This window comes from Sciurus vulgaris, assembly GCF_902686455.1.
Source record: "Sciurus vulgaris genome assembly, chromosome: 2".
NCBI lineage: Eukaryota > Metazoa > Chordata > Mammalia > Rodentia > Sciuridae > Sciurus > Sciurus vulgaris.
This window is the reverse complement of record NC_136462.1, coordinates 109,701,051-109,723,009: the sequence shown is the minus strand read 5'-3', so window position 1 is coordinate 109,723,009 and position 21,959 is coordinate 109,701,051. Positions and strand designations below refer to the sequence as shown.

General features: G+C 34.0%; 1 protein-coding gene across 1 annotated transcript in view; it reads left to right on the top strand.

The window, feature by feature from the left end:
- The window catches only part of VPS13C (vacuolar protein sorting 13 homolog C), a 166,325-nt gene that overhangs the window by 97,400 nt on the left and 46,966 nt on the right, over positions 1–21,959 (top strand). Inside the window, 12 exon segments of the mRNA XM_079125610.1 lie at positions 1,322–1,472; positions 6,492–6,604; positions 9,240–9,409; positions 11,123–11,370; positions 12,854–13,083; positions 14,283–14,375; positions 16,566–16,931; positions 17,293–17,379; positions 18,684–18,833; positions 19,212–19,476; positions 20,077–20,237; positions 21,205–21,326. Coding sequence (XP_078981736.1) covers positions 1,322–1,472; positions 6,492–6,604; positions 9,240–9,409; positions 11,123–11,370; positions 12,854–13,083; positions 14,283–14,375; positions 16,566–16,931; positions 17,293–17,379; positions 18,684–18,833; positions 19,212–19,476; positions 20,077–20,237; positions 21,205–21,326 — 2,156 coding nt within the window.

Genomic DNA, 21,959 nt, shown 5'->3' with positions numbered 1-21,959 from the left:
TCTTTAAGCAAGGAAGGAGCAATTTCCAGCCATAGAGGTTTAATTTTGGGGACACAGGTTACTGTGGCGTTTAGAGGAGAAAGTGCTGTGCACGTATGCTTGCTTGTGTAAATTTATGTACAAAATCTTAAAATAAGCCCTTTGGACCACTGTGTCTGCAGGGAAAATTTACAAAAGATAGAAGGATAAAAAGCTCCACAGGAAGCTGATTTAATGCATCTTAATGGTCATGGCAGTTTCGAGAGACTTGTTGTTCTGGGAGGAAGCTGCTTTTATTCCTATTTTATAGAATGAAAGACTTGAATTGAGGAAGATGAGAATCTTGACCCACAACAAAACTTGAATGTGGTACAGCTGATAGGGATCTGTCTGACTCAGTACGTTTCTTTTTTTTTTTTTTTTTTTTGGGAGGGTCACATATACCCTTCTGTAAAGGTAAAAGATGAACAAGGATGTTGTGCCTTTTGGTTTAAAAAATACTTTGTAGCTGTATTTGTTTTTATCATAAGAGGTGTTATTTTTGATAAATTATATAGGTGTTTCTGTGTTTTTTTAAATGGAGTTTGTATTTTTTTAAATGTTGATGGACCTTTATTTTATTCATTTATTTATATGTGATGCTGAGAATTGAACCCAGTGCCTCACACAAGTGTCTACCACTGAGCCACAACCCCTAAATAGGTGTGTGTGTGTGTGTGTGTGTTTTAATGTCCAGATGTATGTGTACTGAGAATACACTACATAGCAGGAGTAATCGAACAGCACCCTTCCTACATTGAATATGGAGGGGAGTGAATAATGTAGAAGAAAGAACTGGCCCTGGGTGAGAAAAGAGACAGAATGGAGACAGAGAGACAGGAATGGGAACAGGTCATATTCAGGAACAGGGCAACAGAGTCAGAGGCCAGGGCAGGAAAGGTGTTGAAGTGACAGAGCAGGGGCTGGGCTGTAGGAGGAGGCAGAAGTGTGTTTACACAGAGAGGAAGTCTCATACTAGACAGGATCACCTTGTTCTTTCCTGGTGTTTCTGCTCACAACTACTTGTCTCTCTTTCTTTTTATAATAGATGAACAGACTTGGGGAGGGCCTAAGCATCTTAGTGAGACCCTGTTTCATAAAAGAAAGAAAAAAAAAAGGCGGGGGCCTGGACTCTGTTAAGTGGTTAAGTGTCCTCAGGTTCAATCCCTGGTACTAAAAGTAAATAAATAAATAAAATAGAATAAATGATCAGTTAGTTAATTTGAGGGACCATACATTGATACAGATATCATATTCTGGACTTTTAATTACTTTCTATTAACAACTTATCGGTGGTTTTTAGGTTGCTCTCAGTGAAGATGACTTAAGAGTTTTAATGAAAATTTTGCTGGAAAATCTTGGAGAAGCTTCTTCACAGCCAAGCCCTACACAATCTGTACAGGAGGCTGTAAGAGTGAGGAAAGATGTTCTGAGTGGGCCTGTCTACCTCAAAGGTATGTCAATGAATTTTGTAGTGATTATTGTCTATGTGATATTTATATTTAGTATTATTTTAGTTGGCCAGCATAATGTGGTATGAATTGATTCATTATTGTACTGGTAGAGGTGGGTGTGCCCATTGTGTACTACAAGGGGAAGGGTCACCTGTCTTTGCTTGCATGATGCTTATTTACCCTATACTTGTGAAAAGCTGAATTCACTAGGCACTGAGGTAGTGTATTCCTTGAGAGAAAAATCAAAGTAGGCAAGCAGTAAAATAAGGTCCAAAAATAATTCAGAGCACAGAACCATGAGAAAGAAATGTATTCTTTCATAGTAACAACTTTACTTTACAACTGACTTTATGGGAAAATGATATAATCAGATAAGTCAGGGAATTTTCAGATAATTAAAACTGAACTTTTAAAAATTACTGAAGCTTTCAAATGCATTTTTTTATTATTATTTTTTTAATTTTAATTTATCTTAATTGTAAGCAAATAGGATACATGTTGTTTCTGTTTGTACATGGAGTAAAGGCATACCATTTGCTTAATTATACATTTATATAGGGTAATGCTGTTTGATTTATTCTGTTATTTTTTCCATCTCCCCCACCCCTCCCATCCCTCTTTTCCCTCTATACAGTTCCTCCTTCCTCCATTCTTGCCCCTCTCCCACCTCCCATTAAGTTTCATCATCCGCTTATCAGCGAGATCATTCATCCTTTGGTTTTTAGAGATTGGCTTATCTCACTTAGCATGATATTCTCCAATTTCATCCGTTTGCCTGCAAGTGCCATAATTTTATTATTCTTTATAGCTGAGTAATATTCCACTGTATATATATATATATATATATATATATATATACACACCACAGTTTCTTTATCCATTCATCAATTGAAGAACATCTAGGTTGGTTCCACAATCTGGCTATTGTGAATTGAGCAGCTATGAACATTGATGTGGCTGTATCTCTGTAGTGTGCTGATTTTAAGTCCTTTGGGTATAGGCCGAGGAGTGGGATAGCTGGGTCAAATGGTGGGTCCATTCCAAGTTTTCTAAGGAATCTCCACACTGCTTTCCAGAGGGGCTGCACTAATTTGCAACCCTACCAGCAATGTATGAGTGTACCTTTTTTCCCACATCCTCGCCAACACCTATTGTTGCTTGTATTCTTGATAATCGCCATTCCTAATTGGGGTGAGATGGAATCTTAAGGTAGTTTTGATTTGCATTTCTCTTATTACTAAAGATGGTGAACATTTTTTCATATGTTTGTTGATTGCTTGTAGATCTCCTGTGAAGCATCTGTTCATATCCTTAGCCCATTTGTTGATTGGTTTATTTGTATTCTTGGTGTAGAGTTTTTTGAGTTCTTTATATATTCTGGAAATTAGTGCTCTATCTGAAGTATGAGTGGCAAAGATATTCTCCCACTCTTTCTTCGCATTGCTGATAGTTTCCTTTGCTGAGAAAAAGCTATTTAGTTTGAATCTATCCCAGTTATTGATTCTAGCTTTTATTTCTTGTGTTATGGGAGTCCTGTTAAGGAAGTCTGATCCTAAGCCAACAAGGTGAAGATTTGGACCTACTTTTTCTTCTATAAGATGCAGGGTCTCTGGTCTGATTTCAAGATCCTTGATCCATTGTGAGTTGATTTTTGTGCAGGGTGAGAGATAGGGGTTTAGTTTCATTCTGTTGCATATGGATTTCGAGTTTTCCCAGCACCATTTGTTGAAGAGGCTATCTTTTCTCCATTGTATATTTTTGGCACCTTTGTCTAGTATGAGAATATTTTATTTATTTGGGTTTGTGTCTGTGTTCTCTATTCTGTACCATTGATCTTCCTGTCTATTTTGGTGCCAATACCATGCCGTTTCTGTTACTATTGCTTTGTAGTACAGTTGAAGTTCTGGTATTGCAACACCCCCTGTTTCATTCTTCCTGCTAAGGATTGCTTTAGCTATTCTGGGTTTCTTATTTTTCCAGATGAATTTCATGATTGCTTGCTCTATTTCTGTAAGGTACGTCATTGGGATTTTAATTGGAATTGCATTGAATTTGTATAGCACTTTAGGAAGTATGGCCATTTTGACAATATTAATTCGGCCTATCCAAGAACATGGGAGATCTTTTCATCTTCTAAGGTCTTCCTCAATTTGTTTTTTCAATGTTTTGAAGTTTTCATTGTAGAGATCTTTTACCTCTTTGGTTAGATTGATTCCCAAGTATTTTTTTTTTTTGTTTTTGTATTTTTTTTTTTTTTGAGGCTATTGCAAATGGAGTTGTTTTCCTCATTTCCCTTTCAGCTGTTTCGTCCCTTGCGTATAAAAATGCTTTAGATTTATGCATGTTGATTTTATAGCCTGCTGTTTTGCTGAATTCATTGATGAGGTCTAGAAGTTTTCTGGAGGAGTTTTTTGGATCCTCTAAATATAGAATCATGTCATCAGCAAATAGTGACAGCTTAAGTTCCTCTTTTCCTATTTGTATCCCTTTAATTTCTTTAGTCTGTCTAATTGCTCTGGCTAGAGTTTCGAGGACAATGTTGACTAGAAGTGGTGAAAGAGGACATCCCTGTCTTGTTTCTGTTTTTAAAGGGATGGTTTCAGTTTTTCTCCATTAAGAATGATGTTGGCCATGGGCTTAGCATAAATAGTCTTTACAATGTTCAGGTATGTTCCTACTATCCCTATTTTTTCTAGTGTTTTGAGCATGAAGGGGTGTTGTATTTTGTTGAATGCTTTTTCTGCATCAATGGAAATAACCATATGATTCTTATTCTTAAGTCTATTGACATGATGGTTTATGTTTATTGATTTACAGATGTTAAACCATCCTTGCATTCCAGGGATGAACCCCACTTGATCATGGTGCATGATTTTCTTAATATGTTTTTGTATACGGTTTGTCAATATTTTGTTAAGCATCTTTGCATCTATATTCATCATGGAGATTGGTCTAAAATTTTCTTTCCTTGATGTGTCTTTGCCTGGTTTGGGTATGAGGGTGATATTAGCTTCGTAGAATGAGTTTGGTAGGGTACCCTCCTTTTCTGTTTCCTGGAATACTTTGAGAAGTATTGGAATGAGTTCTTCTTTGAAGGTCTTGTAGAACTCGGCTGAGAATCTGTCTGGTCCTGGGCTTTTCTTGGATGCTAGGTTTTTAATGGCTTCTTCTATTTCATTGCTTGATATTGATCTGTTTAAATTGTGCATGTCCTCCTGGTTCAGTTTGGGAGGAGCATATGTCTCTAGAAATTTATCAGTGTCTTCGGTAGATTCTATTTTGTTGGAATACAGATTTTCAAAGTAGCTTCTCATTATGTATCACAGTGGTGTCTGTAGTGATATTTCCTTTTTCATCACAAATTTTAGTAATTTGAGTTTTCTCTCTCCTCTTTGTTCGTGTGGCTAAGGGTTTGTCTATTTTGTTTACTTTCTCAAAGAACCAACTTTTTGTTTTGTCAATTTTTTGAATTGTTTCTTTTGTTTTAATTTCATTGATTTCAGCTCTGATTTTAATTATTTCCTGTCTTGTTCTACTTTTGCTGTTATTCTGTTCTTCTTTTTCTAGGGCTTTGAGCTGTAATGTTAGGTCAAATTCATTTTTAAATGATAATTTTCCTAAAAGATAAGGTTCCTTCTTTCTTAAGCAGATTATATGAAATATTATACTTTTACTTTTTTTTAATTTGTATTATTAGATGAGAGTCATTGGTATTATTAGATGTTTTATCAGACTGTAAGTAGGTTAATATTTTCATGGCTAAAAAGAGATGAATGCTTCTTGTCCTTAAAATGATCACAGGCTACTCCTTGAGCTTTTAGAATTCTTTCAGACTATCAGCTTATTTGGTAAATCTGCCACTTAGTAGAAGTGTACCAATACTACTACTATAGATAGGCCAGGCATGTTTTGGAATTTCATGAACACATCATGACAACAGTGTACAGAATAAGGTTTCTCATTACAGTACATAGTTTTGAGTGTTACATAAGCTTAGTGAGGCCATCATTTCTCAGGTTGGGTTTGTGCTACCATGTGAACAAATGCTAGATGAGCAGGTTGTTGTTATAGACCAAAATAGTATAGAGATGAATAAATCATGACAGGTAGACTTTATGTGGTTATTGATCTCATTAGATTCAGCTGTGGTCAAATTTTGTATATCTGGTTCTCACTGTGTGGTTGCAGTGGTCCTTGAGAAAATTTGGGAATTCAGGTGCAATGTCAAAGATGACAAAGATGGAATATAAATTATTTTCAGGAAAGGTAGAGGAAAAAACTCTAGGGTTTCCCATTTTGGGGAGGGAAGCCTTACATTGATAAAATTATACAAGAGTGAAGTTTGCCATAGAATGATCAAAAATATAAAATCAATTTCAAAATCATTTATAAGAGTGTTCGAAAGCAGAATCTCTTCCATCTGTCCTATTTGTCTGAAAATCAGAGAAAATACTAAACTACTTCTCTAAGTGTCTTCACAAAATTTCAAAGGCACCCCCACCTGACATATTTGGACAAAATTGCTATTGAGTTGCATTCTATTCTTACAGAGGTAGTGGGTAATGCAGATAATTAAAGATAGTGAGAAGAGTAGTTGACTAGCAGAGTATTTTTTGCTATCTAATTCAGGGCAAAGTGTTCGACTTTCCTATAACTTCAACTACAAAATCACTTGGGAATGGCTTGAATCAGTTAGATAAAAGTGCCTTTATAATTATTAACTCTGTTATTAGTAGTCTTACTTTGGAGGGACTTTTTAAAAAGTTGTCTTGATACTTTTTACAAGGTAGTCTCTTTTTTAAAAACTCTGAATAGTTTGCCTCTGCCACTTTGCCCTGTACTAAACTAATATGGAATAATCATTTTTATTGTCTTATAATATGACTTAAAGAATACTAGGAAGCCAGATATAAACTAATAATAATAAATTAGTATCCTAACTTTTAAATATGTAGAAAGCAATATACCTACTTAAAAGTTTTCTCATTTTTATATTCATGTTTCTTTTTGTTATGTCAGATCAAGAACATTCAACAGACTCAAAGCCTTCTATGGACCAGAATATTACTCTCCAATATGACTTTCATTTTGAATCTCTTTCCATTGTCCTTTATAACAATGATATCAATCAGGTATGTAGTAAATTTCTGTAGAGAAAAATTCTTTGCTTTGTTTTAGAATATTGGCATTTTTTTTGATATGACTCTTTAAAATTTTTTTAGTAGATCTTCACTTTGTTAGTGTTTATTAGGCCAAGGAAAATCATTCAGGGTTTATTTCTTCTTAAGTAACATCAGTACCAAAGCACATTTTACTCTAATGCTAATGGAAGAATCTTGTATATGAGTGATTAATCATACACTGTTTTATTACATAGCCAGGTGTGTGTGTGTTTGTGTGTGCATGTGATGTATTTGTATGAATATAAACCTATTTAATAAAAATGATTTAGTGGTACTTTTAGAACCTTAGATGATTGTTTTTAAATTCATAATTATCTATGATATAATCATTAATTGTGTTTATATTGAATAGATGTTATATGTGGTAAATTTATATTAAGAATACCAATTAAAATATTGGAAGTCTAGTGCCATAATGATTTGAACTAAATAATATGTCATTGGTATTTTAGAAAGCTATTTATTATATAGTGCCTTCTAAAAATATTTTATTAGTTAATTTTATATTAGTATCTATAATATGTATGCCATATAATGTAGGTATCATATCTGTTGTTAATGTTCATTTTTATATACAAATTCATATTTCAGTTGGGTGCAGTGGTACATACCTATAATCCCAGTGGCTCAGGAGGCTGAGGCAGGAGGATCACGAGTTCAAAGGCAGCCTTAGCAAATGCAAGGTGCTAAGCAACTCAGTGAGACCCTGTCTCTAAATAAAATACAAAATAGGGCTTGGGATGTGGCTCAGTGGTCAAGTGCCCCTGAGTTCAATACCTCAGTATCAAAAAAGAGATTCCTATTTCATAGTGTTTTCTAAAAATTAGATAGCATTCATATATTGTTACTGTTGAGCTTTAGGCTAATGTCTGTCATTTGTGCAATAAACTGTCTTCATTTCTAGTGTCTAATGTTCATGAAAACATCAGAAAATGACCTTATAGCAAATGATCAGCTAAATGCAGTCTTCATTTCCCTTAAGGATAGTCATCTGCTAGTTCCCCAGCCTTAGAATCTTGCTATCTTTTTTCCTTCTTTCTTTGTTCACATTCCTTATTCATTTAAACACTGAATACTGTCAATTTTTCTTTGAGGGAATGTCAGTCCTCTGTCAGTCCTCACTATTCTTTATTGGAGCCCCTTAGTGGCTCACAGACATGTACTGCAGTGGCTTCCTTTTATCCATTCCAGACATTGGTACAAGTTCTGTGTCCTAAGTGAATCCATGGAGTCATTTAAAATTTCCCATTCTACTTAGAACATTTGGTGTTTATGTGAGTTTCCCCTTAGGAAAAGGAAGAAAACCAAACAATAACAACAACAAAACAGATATGGTGGCTCCAAATTATTTACATTAATAACTATATTAGGAAACATTTAATGTGTTGTGATCATCTACCCATAGTTACAGACGTTTATGAAATATTTCCATTTTTAAATGCATTTGAAATTTTCCAGTAATGGTGTCATTCTGACCCACTTGCATGCAGTATACTCTCTGGAATAGAGAAGGTGTGGAGTAACCAGTGTTCTAAGGATTGCACATCACCAACATACCTCTCACCAAGGCCATGGTCCCTAGTGAGCAGCTGTGACTGATGTACTTTACTTCCATGCAGTATTTTTGTTTTTTGGTGTCTTAGATGGGATCTGTTCTTTATAAGATTTCATCTTGCTTAGAGTACTGGAATTATGTGTTATGGTGGAGTAAGAACTGAGATTCTTTTTCCTATAAATAAAAGTTTAAAATATTTAGTATGGGATTTGAGACCTTAATTAGGCCTCTGGTTTTCTTTCTAATTTCATTCCTTACCATTCTTTAATTGGAATGTTCCAGCCTTACCACCTTCCTCGGTGCCCTGAAATAGCATCTTGAATGATCAACTGTTTTTACCCCACGTAGAATGTCTTCTACCCTCTTGGCTATCTGATCCCATTTAGCCACCAAGTTGCAGTGAAGTTCTCACTTTCTCCTTGAATTTTTCCTAACCCATAATGACCTATTTGACTTCTCTGAGTTTTTACTATATATTCTTTGTCTAATCACTCAATATTGAATAAATTTGGAATTATCCACTGATAATATTGGAATATAGGAAGATATAAATAATAATAAAATTACTATTACAAGATATTTTATCATTCACAACTTACAATCATGTCTTTGTGATGTTTCTTTAATGTATAAGCTCACTGAGGTTACCTATCAACCTGTTCCTTTTTCTTAAACTCCATAGTTCTTACACACTTTTTTTAATAGAAGAGAGCTCATTAAATATTAGATTATGTGATTAACTGACACAAATGTTTACCATTTATTTTTATTTGCATCAGACTGTGTATCAAATTAATTTTATACATTAATCATTGTTAAATGTGAGCACACACATGTATTTACTTGTATACATGTATGTATTCATGAACTTGCATATTACTCTTGGTTGTATTTGTGTGTTTTAGCACTAGTACTTTTAAAATTTGTAAGATTAATTTGCTTTTAAGCTCTGAATTAAGAAATGTGTTTAAAAATAATTATGTAATATTTAAAGATAATTGATTCTTTTGCTTGAAAAATATACCACAGGAATCCAAACTTGCATTTCATAATGACAGTTTCCGTCTTGGTGAGCTCAGACTATATCTGATGGCCTCTGCAGGGAAGATGTTCAAGGATGGTTCAGTGAATGTCAGCATTAAACTTAAGACATGTACACTTGACGATCACAGAGAAGGCATTGAGAGAGCAACATCAAGGTTTGTCAGACCTGAATTTTCTGTACATTAAGGTTGACATTGCATTTCGTATTGTTACCAAGCATTTGGGCTTAGGATCATCAAAAGAGGTCTCTGCCTTGTGGTCATACTTTCTGGTTTGAATTGCATCAAGAAGTAGTGCTAATATCAGATTTAGCTTTACATTTCATTTAATTTCATTTAAATTAAAGGGAAGTTTATTGATAAAATGGAGTGCAATCTTGAAAATGAGGACTAATAAGAGAATTAAATTTTAATTGTTAAATCCACAGTGTGATATATTGGTAATATATTTTCTCAAATTGTCTCCTGCAGGCAGATTTTTTTTTTAAAGCCTTAAAGCTATGGGTCTCTCTTTTGTCTCTCCTCCCCCTCTTTCAAAACAATTCTGCATTTTCTTTTTCATTTTTAAAAGGAATAGAATCCCTAGCATGATAACATTATCAACCCATTTTTTTGAAAGTTGAACTTAGATCATCTACTATAAAAAGGAAAATATTTGACTGGAATAGCCTAATTATATTTGTATTCCTTTCTCAAATGAGACACATAATATTTTGTACTTGATTATTTTTAAGGGAAAAAACTATGTTACTAAATTGGACTTCATTGAATTCTTGACACATGTCCAGTGTGGGTGAGGGGTGGGGTTTCGGTCAGAGGGATGAGCTGGTTGTAAATTAATCGCTAAGAAACTTATTTAATAGAAAAACCACAGGAGAAAATAATCTCTTTTGAATCAGAGGGGGAGTGACAGATTGAGCCATGCTAAGATCTGGCTCTAATAAGATGGAGGAGGCTACCTGTCCATTATTTATAGTCATATAGGTAAAAGGGGGCCAGGAGGAACTGCTTTGGTGAGAAACAGGATGGGGTGGACTTTTAAGGAAGCCATTTGCTCTAGTGGGTTATCCCAACAAAATCTGCAAATTCTGGGGTGGTGAGCCACTGCATGGATACCACATCCTCCAGGTGATCTGGAATAATCTCTTAATAATTGCCAGTTCCTGGGAGCCAGATATCCTTGTCTGACAGCTCACCAACCCTAGTTGTATTTTCTGGCCTTGGATGACTTCCCACACTGGATAGTTCTGAGTCCTTTCTTTTTTTTGAGAAATTATAAATGAGGCAAGAGTGCTTTCATGCAACCAGCTTTTCTAGCTTTTAGATTTCATGTCTAGCAGTCCACAGATTTGTAGGCAAGGTTGATAAATGCCACCATCTGTTTGGTGGTCTGGTCTTTCTAGCACATGTGAGGATGTATAGGAACTATCTGTGAAGATACTTAATAAACACTCCTTAATTTAAGATGCAGTGAATACTTTCATATCAAAGTACATAGGTTGATCTTTGGAAATAAATTCCTTCAGGAAGTTTTTATTTAATAAAATAATATACACAAAGAGGTTGTCTTACATTTTGTGGAACCACATTGATATGCTTTGTTAATTTCCCAAATTTGTTTCTAGTAATCATTGGTGTTTCTGTTATTACTTAATCACATAAATGTTACTTTGGCGATTAGGAGACTATGTCTTGGCTGCTAATTAGGTAATTACATTCCAATTAATGCTGTCCTGTTTTCTATTCAGGTTAGAAACTGAAAGATGAAAGCAAGATGATTAAAATATATAGAAAAATTTTCATCTTTTTTATTTCAGCAGAACTGAAATAATGAATTATATATATATATATATTTTTTTTTTTTTCTAGGATGATCGACAAAAAGAATGACCAAGATAGCAACAGTTCTATGATTGATATAAGTTACAAACAAGACAAAAACGGAAGTCAAGTTGAGGCTGTTCTTGACAAGCTCTATGTATGTGCCAGTGTGGAGTTTCTGATGACTGTGGCAGATTTCTTTATCAAAGCTGTGCCTCAGAGACCTGAAAATATGGCAAAAGAAATACAGATTCCACCAAGACAGACTGCCACAGGGAAAGTCAAGATAGAGAAAGGTTAGCAGAATTTACCTTTCAGAAATGACTACTTGTGCTTTTTAACAAAAGTTACAAACAGAAAAGAGTAGTAGAGAATGAGAAGATAAATTCGGCTTTCAGATTTAAACATATTCTACATAAAAGCTTTATTAGTAAGTAAACATTTTGAAGAGAGAGGTATAGTAGAAATCTATCAAACTTTAAAGAATTATAGCACATTGAAGAACAGTTGAAAAGACAGAATGAGACCTAGCATGACTACCCTAGATATCACCTTTAACTCTTTAAAGTGTCAGACAGTTTACCAGTGTCAGACCTAGGTGTTTGCTGAAGCCACTTTCAACTCTGTAATTTTTGTACATCAGCATTACCAAGTAGATCAGTGATTTTCTGTATTCATGTATAATTATTTAAGATCAGGCATTTTTTTTCCTCCAGTGCATAACCCAGTAAGATTGGAAAACTAACTTTTACTGGTAAGGTCAGAATATTATTTTTACCTTTAATGTTTCTTAAATAGTAATCATTCTTGATATCTTTACAAAACTTTCCACCAAAAATACAAAGAACCCATTCAATAAATGGGCCAAGGAACTGGACAGACACTTTACAGAAGAAGATATACAGATATATTAATAAATATATGAAAAAGTGTTCAACATTTCTAGTAATTAGTAAAATGCAAATTAAAACAACTTTTAAGATTTCATCTTATTCCAATTAGAATGACTATTATCAAGAACACATTGATAGATGTTGACATGGATGTGGGGAAAAAGGCACACTGCTACATTGCTGATGGAGTTGCAAATTGATGCAGCTCCTCTGGAAAGCAGTGTGGAGAACCCTCAGAAAACTTGGAATGGACCCACCTTTTGACCCAGTTATCCCACTCCTCAGTTTATACCTAAAGGTCTTAACATTAGCGTACTTCAGTAACTCAGCCACATCAATGTTTATAGTAGCTCAATTCAAAATAGCTAGATTGTGGAACCAACCAACATGCCCTTCAAGAGATGAATGGATAAAGAAACTGATATCTATTTACATATTATATATATTTGTACTATAGATTATATGATACCGATAATGGACTTTTGGATGAAACCAAACAAATAGCAATGCTTTACCAGCATCTCTTTTCTTCCTGATAATTCTCTCTCTAGTTTTCCTTCCTTCCTCCTGCAGTGTAGCATAATACATTATCATATGTGTATACATGCACATACCTTAATTCTGGCCCCAAAACTTCAAAACACCATCATTCCTGACTAAGTCTAAGATCAAAGTGTGAATCATCTTCTTTAGACAGGTTTCAAATTACATTTTCTTGCACAATCAGCATCTGATAATATCATTTAATTAGTGTTGAAAACTAGTATTAATGTCAACATATTCATCATGATAAAAATATTGAGAGGAACTTAGTAACTCATAGATGATGTGGAGACAAGTGAAGATTTACTTTAAAATTTTTCTGTTCCTTCTTTTGTTTCTTCAGATGATTCTATAAGGCCAAATATGACTTTAAAGGCCATGATCACAGATCCAGAAGTGGTATTTGTTGCCAACCTGACAAAAGCCGATGCTCCGGCTCTGACAGCTTCTTTCCAGTGTAACCTTTCTCTGTCAACATCTGAACTTGAGCAGATGATGGAAGCTTCTGTGAGAGATCTGAAAGTGCTTGCTTGCCCTTTTCTCAGAGAAAAGAGAGGGGAAAACATTACCACAGTAAGAACTGCCTTGGACCATAATTTTGAAACATGGTAGAATCCAAAGTATGAGAGCTATGAAGGATTTTACAGATTATTTACTAAAACCTTGGGGTTTTTAAGATTAGGATACTGAGTTCTAAAGATGTTGAGTAACTTAATTATGGCTGCTATTGACAGAAGTAGGGGTTCCCTTCAGACTAGTTTTCTTTATATTCTATTGAATACTATTTGAATTTTAGTACACATCAGTATTTTTGTTTTAGCTATTTGTTTTGTTCACTGTGGTATACCCAATGAGTGAATGAGCATTTAATCTTGGAAAGAAAAAATTAGTGGGAGTCATAGAACCAAAAGAGATGGTGTTCTTCTGTTATTAAAAGTTAATTTCAATTATATTTACACATTATTATTGAAAAATACTATTTTAGTTAAGTAACAAATACCATATCAATCATTTTTATTGTTAGTGATAATTTTATGATAAAAGGACCATTGTTATTTGACTCATTTGCAGTAGTTTAAATTTTAAAAAATTTATGGGATGAAAGATTTGCATAAAAGATGCAGTTCTAGGCTTCATCTATACTTTATCATGAAATATTCTTTAACAGATCATCTTTTGATGTCACAGAAAGCTTATAGTAATCACTTCATTGAAAGCTTATCCTCATTTTTTCAAAATTATTATGACATACTAATTACCCCATTTACTTTGGGGCAAAATTATTTTGTTTAATGGTAAATAAGAATATAGACTTCATTTTAATAAACCATCAAGTTCGAAGATTTGAAATTTGTTCTAACAAGGACTTTCAGTGGTATTCAAGACTAACTTGTTAATTATCTGGAAACTTGTCATTTATTTACCTTACTACAGTCATTAGTTCATTTTTATAGATATCTCTAAAGTATATTTTACAGAGGATATCACTTAAAAATATTTTAGCACAAGGAAGCATTTTAAACTTCTGATAAGAAATTGCATCGTCACGATGATTTGGAATGAAAAAAGTTATGAGAACTGCTAAAAGTTTTTAACAATGTTCATAGATTGGTCATGGTTTATAAAAGCCCTCCTAGGAAGTTTTTAGCTAAATTTGATTTTCGTTTTTGCTTTTGGTAGTAGGCTTGAGTAAGAAAGAGGTGGCTCTCATAAGGGTCTGTTACACATTTACTAAAACTGACCAAGTGTAAGTTTCATTTATTTGTTTCCAGGTCTTACAGCCCTGCTGTTTGTTTATGGAAAAATGTACATGGGCCTCAGGAAAACAAAACATAAACATTATGGTTAAAGAATTTATAGTTAAGGTTAGTACCAGTCATGTTCTTTGGGTGAAAATTCTTACTTTTCTAACAATATTGCATATTTGCGTTACTTGAAACACTATCTTTTCATGTCTCTCAATACTCTAGCATTGTGTTAGTCACTTTTAGTAATCAAAGACCTCCAACTTTAAAAGACATTTTCTTTAATGCAAGTGTTTGTTTCTATTTCCTTTGAAAGAATACTTTTTAATATTTTCAAATGATCAGGCTTGTTTTCTCTGTTGTATTTGCATGCATGTGTTGGGAAGGTTGTGTTGGAGAGGAGAGGAGAAATGGGGAGGGAAGAAGAAGGAAGAAAGGGTGGTGAGGTGAGGTTGCCATTATTTTATTTGAAACAGTTACTTTTGTACTTTTATTTGATGTACAATTTGATTCAGTTTAATATGTGAGTGATTAAATGCTTTATTTGGCCTATAAAATACTTGTAATGACACGTGTGTACTAGAAATAATTTGTTAGAACTGCTGTTTTAAAATTATACTTGAAGTATTGAAAAAATTCTCTATTCTTCAGTGGCATTCAGATTCTTTAAATATGACTTGCGCCCAGTTACAAATGGAAAATACAAATGCTTTCTTAAATCCATTTTTCTTTCTTTCCAAAGGATGCAAAAATGAGATGGTTGATGCCAATAGTATATCATGCCAATGTTCGTGGTAGCTTTAATTAGACATGTCAGAGAACAGTAGTGATTGAACTAAGGCTTACACTAATTTCATTTAGAGTGCATATAAATGACAATGTAGTTTTTTTTCTCATTAAAAATTATTGGATAGTCTTAGATTGTGCTTGTCTAATGAATTTAATTTTTTAAAGATATAGTTTAGTAAATGGGAAAAACTGAATTAGTCTATATTTTCTCTAAGGTACTAAGTGCTGAGGGAAACTTTCATTCCCTTGTATTTAATTTTTTGTTCAATAAACATTTTTTTAAAAATTTTTCCTCTGTATAAAAAATGTCCTGTACAAGGCATTGGGAATAGTCTCTACCTTTCAGCAACTTAGTGATCTATGTGGGAGAAAGGTAATTCAGCCTTTGGTGCTAGAGGCATGTACCAGGTACTGTTGGGAGCACACACAAGGGGCATCTGACACAGACCAGGACATTAGGGAAAGCTGTCTGGAGGCAGTTGTTCTCAAATTGAGTTCTGAAAGTTGGTGGACGTTAGATGGACAGGAAGGGGAAGGTTAATCCAAACAGAACTGATAATATTACAAAAGCAGAGGTGTTCTTTAAGAACTTAGAGGGGTGGTCACATATGGCTGGACGGTTGATGTAGTGAAGTTGTGGAGTTGTAGGACCAGGAGCATTAGTTATAGATTACATTAATAAGACAAGGAAAAACAAAGGATTCAGCTGAATCTTTTTGAAGGGAAAGTAGTGCATGCTGGTTCCTTTTGAAGATGTTATTATATCTGTTAGGATAATAAGTAAATAGGGTTATAAGGAGTGAACACTACAGGAGTACTTTTAACTCATTTAATCCAATATTTCTCAAACTTTGGGGGAACTCTGGCTAATTGAATGAGTAGGCACTAGCTCAAAAAGAACTTTGTTCATTGAGCTGAAGAGCGTTTGAATCTTATCCTGAAAGTTAAGGGAAGTTGTTTAAGAGTTTAAGCATAGGAATTAGTTTAAAAATAGATATACTGGTGTTGGTTCGGAGGGAGGGCTAAAATGGTGCTGACTAGACTTGGATGATATCATCAGTGTAAAACCAAAGTTCAGTCATAGGAATGAGAAAATGAGCAAAGACATTCTCCAAAGATAATAAGAGGCAGAACTCACAGGTCTTGGGATAAATCAGGGGGGAATCTGTGATTTCAGCCTCCCTGTTTCCATCAGACAAATGGAATCCATCCACTGGTACTTTGATGGCAGTCACACATCCTAGTCTAGTGATTACAGTTCATGGAAAAATGAAAGTTCATTTATGCCTCTACATTCCTCTGGTTAACTATCACTTTTGTTCTGAATTGGCTGTTGAAGTGTTAGTTACTTCATTCCAGGTGACCTGTACAGAAATCAGTGTTGTATGGCAATGTCATCACACATGAATTCATGTGTTCTCTAGCTGTAAATTTAGTATATTTAAAATTTCACTTATTTATTAATGTTTTATCATATATGTATTAATTCTTCTAAATGTTTTTCTTCTTTCCTTTTTAAAGATTTCACCCATAATTCTTAATACTGTGATGACAATCATGGCTGCTATGTCCCCAAAGGCAAAAGAAGATGAATCTGAAGACACATCTAAGGAAATGGAGAATCTTTGGGATGTCAGATCTATTAGTGATTACAACTCTTGGTTTCTTGGTGTTGACATGGCAACAGAAATAACAGAAAATTTCAGAGACAGTGAACAACCTTTGATAGAGGAAAATTGTTCTGTTACTGTAGAGTCAGTTCAGATTACCTTAGAATGTGGCCTTGGGCATCGAACAGTACCTTTATTACTGGCAGAGTCTAGGTTTTCAGGCAGTATTAAAAATTGGACTTCCCTGATGGCTGCTGCTGCTGACATGACACTACAGGTATGGACACCTCATTTAGTACCTTCAGAGCCAAGTTCTTGAAAGTACAATTGCAGAATTAAGAGATGAGCTCTTTTGTTGCTGTGGGTTATGCATGGTAACAACAAATACATATGTGAATAGACAATATATTCTAACATTTAATTTGTATAAATTGATGTATAATTGTATGTGTGGGAATTGACTTTAAGAAATTTTTGGCTAAATAATTTGTTTAAGGCAATATAGAAAAGATAAAGGGAAATATACTCAACATTTTTTGTATCTTTAGGTTGGGTTTATAAATGGCTTTTGACATTTTTTGTTTCTATTGGTTACATAAGTAAAGTTGAAAGACTGACTTATAATTCTGACTTTTCAGGTTCACTATTACAATGAAATCCATGCTGTGTGGGAGCCACTAATTGAGAGAGTGGAGGGGAAGAGACAGTGGAATTTAAAGCTTAATGTAAGGAAGCAATAAAATATTTTTATATAAAGTGACATTATGTATATTCATTAATACTTTTTAGTTCAGCATTTCTCAATATGCAGTCCAGGATCTTGAAGCCCTTTCAAGGGGTCCATGCGATTAAGTCTTTTCCTACTAATACTCAGACATTATATATTGTTTTTGTTCTCATTCATGAATGAACAATGGAGTTTCCAAGAGACTTCTTGAATATGATATTGCACCAGATTGAGTGCAGAACAGAAACCAGAGTTCATCTGCCTTCTCCTAAGGCAGGTGCTGAAGAGATTTATAAATGTCCCTCTTCTCACTTTTATATATTTTCATTAAATAACTTAAATCTGACATTTTGAAATGAGTATTAAAATCTTCTGTTTTCATTTCTAATAGTGTGGACATAGGTAGATGTAACTTACATAAATGAAGCTCTTTGAGATACTCAGTGATTTTTAATGGTGAGACCAAAAAAAAAAAATTGAGAATTCCATTCTTACTCATCAACAGGTCTTTTGTGTTACATCTCTATGGTATTTCTTGAGAGCACTTCAGAAGCCTACATACCAACGCATATTTTTCTAGACTAAAAGGAATGTGCTATATATTTGAATAAATTGTCATTGCATACCTCTCTAGGGCAGCCTGACTGAGAAGTTGTGCACTGAAATTGGCATAGGCAATTCTCTTGTTAAAGTCAAGAACTCACTAACTTACATCCCAATTTCCTTTGAATAAAGTAGAAGTGGTATTTCTGGCCTGCCTCTCTCTGATATGAGGAGACTAACAAAGAATGGTTTACAGCCTTTTGGAATGTTATTAGAGTAAAAATATGATTGTGATATTGCAACAGATTGAATCTGATGGGTGGTTGAAAGTTTATGTTGCTTATGTTTTGGTGTTAATTGTAGAAAGTAGAAGGAAAAAACTTATTTCCAGATGATACTGCCAAATAGGGACTAATGTAGACAGACTTTAGGCCCGTCTTAGGTTGCTAATCAACTCTTAATTCTCATTAGGCAACACTGAATAACTAGATGTGCTCTAGGGAATCCCCAGGAGGGCAAATCTGGTAGATGACTTTGAGTGTTTTCATGATATGTTTTTGAAAAGCTTCTCCCCACACATGGATTTTGCACTGAAAGAAAGATTTCTCATCTGAACTAAGTCAAAGGGAAGCTCTGAATATTTTTGAAAATGAGACTTGAAAAGCTTAATGTAAAGCCACCAGTGTTGAAGAATTCAACACTACATTTTATTTTTATTATTGACTGATAACTTAAATTTGTTATATTATTTAATTATAGGTAAAGAAGAACCCAATCCAGGACAAAAGTTTGATGCCAGGAGATGACTTTATTCCTGAGCCACAGATGGCAATTCATATTTCTTCAGGAGATACAATGAATATAACAATATCCAAAAGTTGTCTTAATGTTTTCAACAATTTAGCAAAAGTATGTTTTATTCTTGTTTGGAATATTTTAAGTAGAATTTAAGAATGAAACATGTCTAGATATTTTTTGTCATCAAAATTAGTTTGGGTGGGGATAAGAGAAGAATGGAGGAACTTTAGATAGAGGGAAATGAGAGGGGAAGGGGGCAGAATTATGAAAGATGGTGTAATGAGACGTCACCCTATGTACATGTGTGATTACATGACTGGTGTGAATCTGATGTGTATAACCATAGAAATGAAAAGTTTTACCCCATTTGTGTACAGTGAATCAAAATACAATCTGTAAAAATAAAAATAAAAAAATGTGTAGTAGCGGTAAAATGTTTTAAAGAAATATACACATTATAAAAATGAGGATGGATTTGTTCTTTTTCAGGGTTTTTCACAGGGTGCTGCTTCTACTTTTGACTACTCTTTAAAAGACAGAGCCCCTTTTATGGTAAAAAATGCTATAGGTGTTCCCATTAAGGTCCAACCCAATCGTAATCTTAGAGTGATGGGCTCCCCTGAGAAAAGTGGCATTTATGATGTGGATGCTGGTCAGAACTTGGAGTTGGAATATGCCAGCATGGAACCTTCACATCAAGGGAAACTGTCTGTAGTAAGCCGTCAAGAAAGCTCCTTCTTCACACTGACCTTTGGTATGCTAGTTATTTTAAGAGTGTCTTAGGAATTGCTGTGGGCTTATTTTTGATAAAAGATGAAGAAACATTTTGCTGCAGGTATCTTGGGATACAATATCTCTAAAGACTTGGAGTAAATAGTTAATAAATTGGTGTCTTATTTTCTTCTAAACTTGAAAAGATTAAACTCAAGAAGTACTTTACAAAACTAGATTATTTCTGTGCTCTTTAGTAATACAACTTATGTATTATGTATTAAGTATGCTTCAGAAAGAATAGGAGTTCAATGAGAAGAGAAAATAATGATATTCCAGAGTCCTAAAATACTGGCAGTAATTATTATCTTAATTAAAAAAAAGATTGTTGCTGTATAGTTGAGACAATAAGAAATAAATTGGATTTTGTTTTAATATATTAAAATTCCTCCCCAAATTGTTTGGGTCAAAAATTTTATATCAGTAGCAGTTTTCTCTCTTTTTAATTTCCTATATCATGGAAAAATATTTGGTAGTGATTATTTCTAGTATAGTAATGAGGAAAAATAATCATTATTTTGAGGTGCTGATAATTACTGGTGAATAAATATTTGGACTTATTTTCACTTATGCTCTGTCTCAGTACCGCATGGATACACAGAAGTTGGAAACATCCCTGTTGCCAGACCTGGACGGCGATTGTACAATGTACGGAATCCCAATGCCAGTCATTCTGATTCAGTCTTGGTACAGATTGATGCAACTGAAGGGAATAAAGTAATTACCCTGCGCTCTCCCCTGCAGGTAATGCTTTAAAGTGAATTGTGTTTCTTTTGCTAAAGCAGAAAAATATTAAATTGTTTAGCCAAATAGAAGAATATATAGTAGAATGTTAGATTAATACTGATCATTCATAAATAAATAGTGCACTGAATAGGTTTCTACTTCATAACTTGATTTTATAATATTCTTTATTTTAAATGTTTAATACATTTGTTATTTCCTGGCTTTAAAATTAAGTTGTTTTATATTCTTTTAAAGATTCAGAACTGAGGAATATTGTAATTATTGTTGGTTGTCAAATAGCTGGTTGTCCATTCTTTGTAAAACATTTGGAATTACAATTTTCAAGTGTATATGATGACATATTGAACTTATCTACATTCCTGAAAAAGAATTTAGCATTTTAATCTGTAGATATTTCCTACTCTAAAGGCTTTATTAAACTTTTTTTGCACATTATTATAGGTGTGAGATATGATCAATATATATCAGCAAAAGGACACTTCTTCATCTCTATAACATCAGATAAAAAATGAAAAGACTTCAAATTTTGGCTATTGATATGTCTTTGTTATTAACTCCAGGGAATATACTACAGTCAAGAATAGAGTTATACTGTATTTCTCATATAGCTTTTGCTCTTCTTTTCAGTTTAGTTATATGATGCATACATAAAAGGTTGTAATGGAGAAAAAGTGACTGAAATCTTCAAAGAGCAATGCATATTTGAAAGATAGTATTATAGACTAAAATAAATATAGCATATAATTATAGGAGTATGTGAATATCTTAATTTTCAACTGCCACTTAGATCTCAAGTTTAATGTACGTATATTACACTTAACTATCCTAAAATTTTATAGTTGCCAATGAAAATGCCTTCCAATATTGGGTTTGAAAACTTTTAGATCTAAAAGTAATTATGTGCAGCTTTTTCTTTTTAATAGTTGATCCTTTTTAAACTATTGTATGTCCTTTTGTCTAACAGATTAAAAACCATTTCTCTATTGCATTTATCATCTATAAATTTGTTAAGAATATTAAGCTATTGGAGCGCATTGGAATAGCCAGACCTGAAGAGGAGTTCCATGTTCCTTTAAATTCATATAGGTAGATATTTCATTGAATATTACAAAGCTTTAAAAACTTCATAGCATGTATTTTTAATTTTATGGGTGTTTTTTCATTTTGTTTTGTTTTTTGATTTTTGGTATGGGGGATTAAACCCAGGGGTGCTTTACCACTGAACTACATCCTCAGTCTTTTTATTTTTTTTTCTTTCTTTTTTTTTTATTGGTGCATTTTAATTACATAATAGTGGAGTAGGTTGTTACCTATTCATACATGCCCATAATATAATAGTAATTTGGTCACGTTTGTTCCCAGTTCCTCCTTGTATTCGTCAGCTTTTCTGTGACCCAAATACCCGATATGAACAACTTAGAAGGGAAAGTTTATTTTGGCTCATGGTTCCAGACATTTAGTCCATGGTGGGTGGACTTCATTGCTCTGGGCCCAAGGTGAGGCAGGATCATGGTGGATAGCATGGGAATGCTAAGCTGCTCAGTTCATGGCAGCCCGAAGCAGAGAGCGAGGAGGGAGAAGGGGACGGGGAGACAGGCAGACACAAGGGGTTGGGGAGGCCATGGGAAGATGAGCCCTTCCAGGATGTGCCCCAGGGACCAACCTCCTCCAGCCCCACCCTGCCTGCCTACAGTTACCACCAGTCAGTTCATTCAAGCT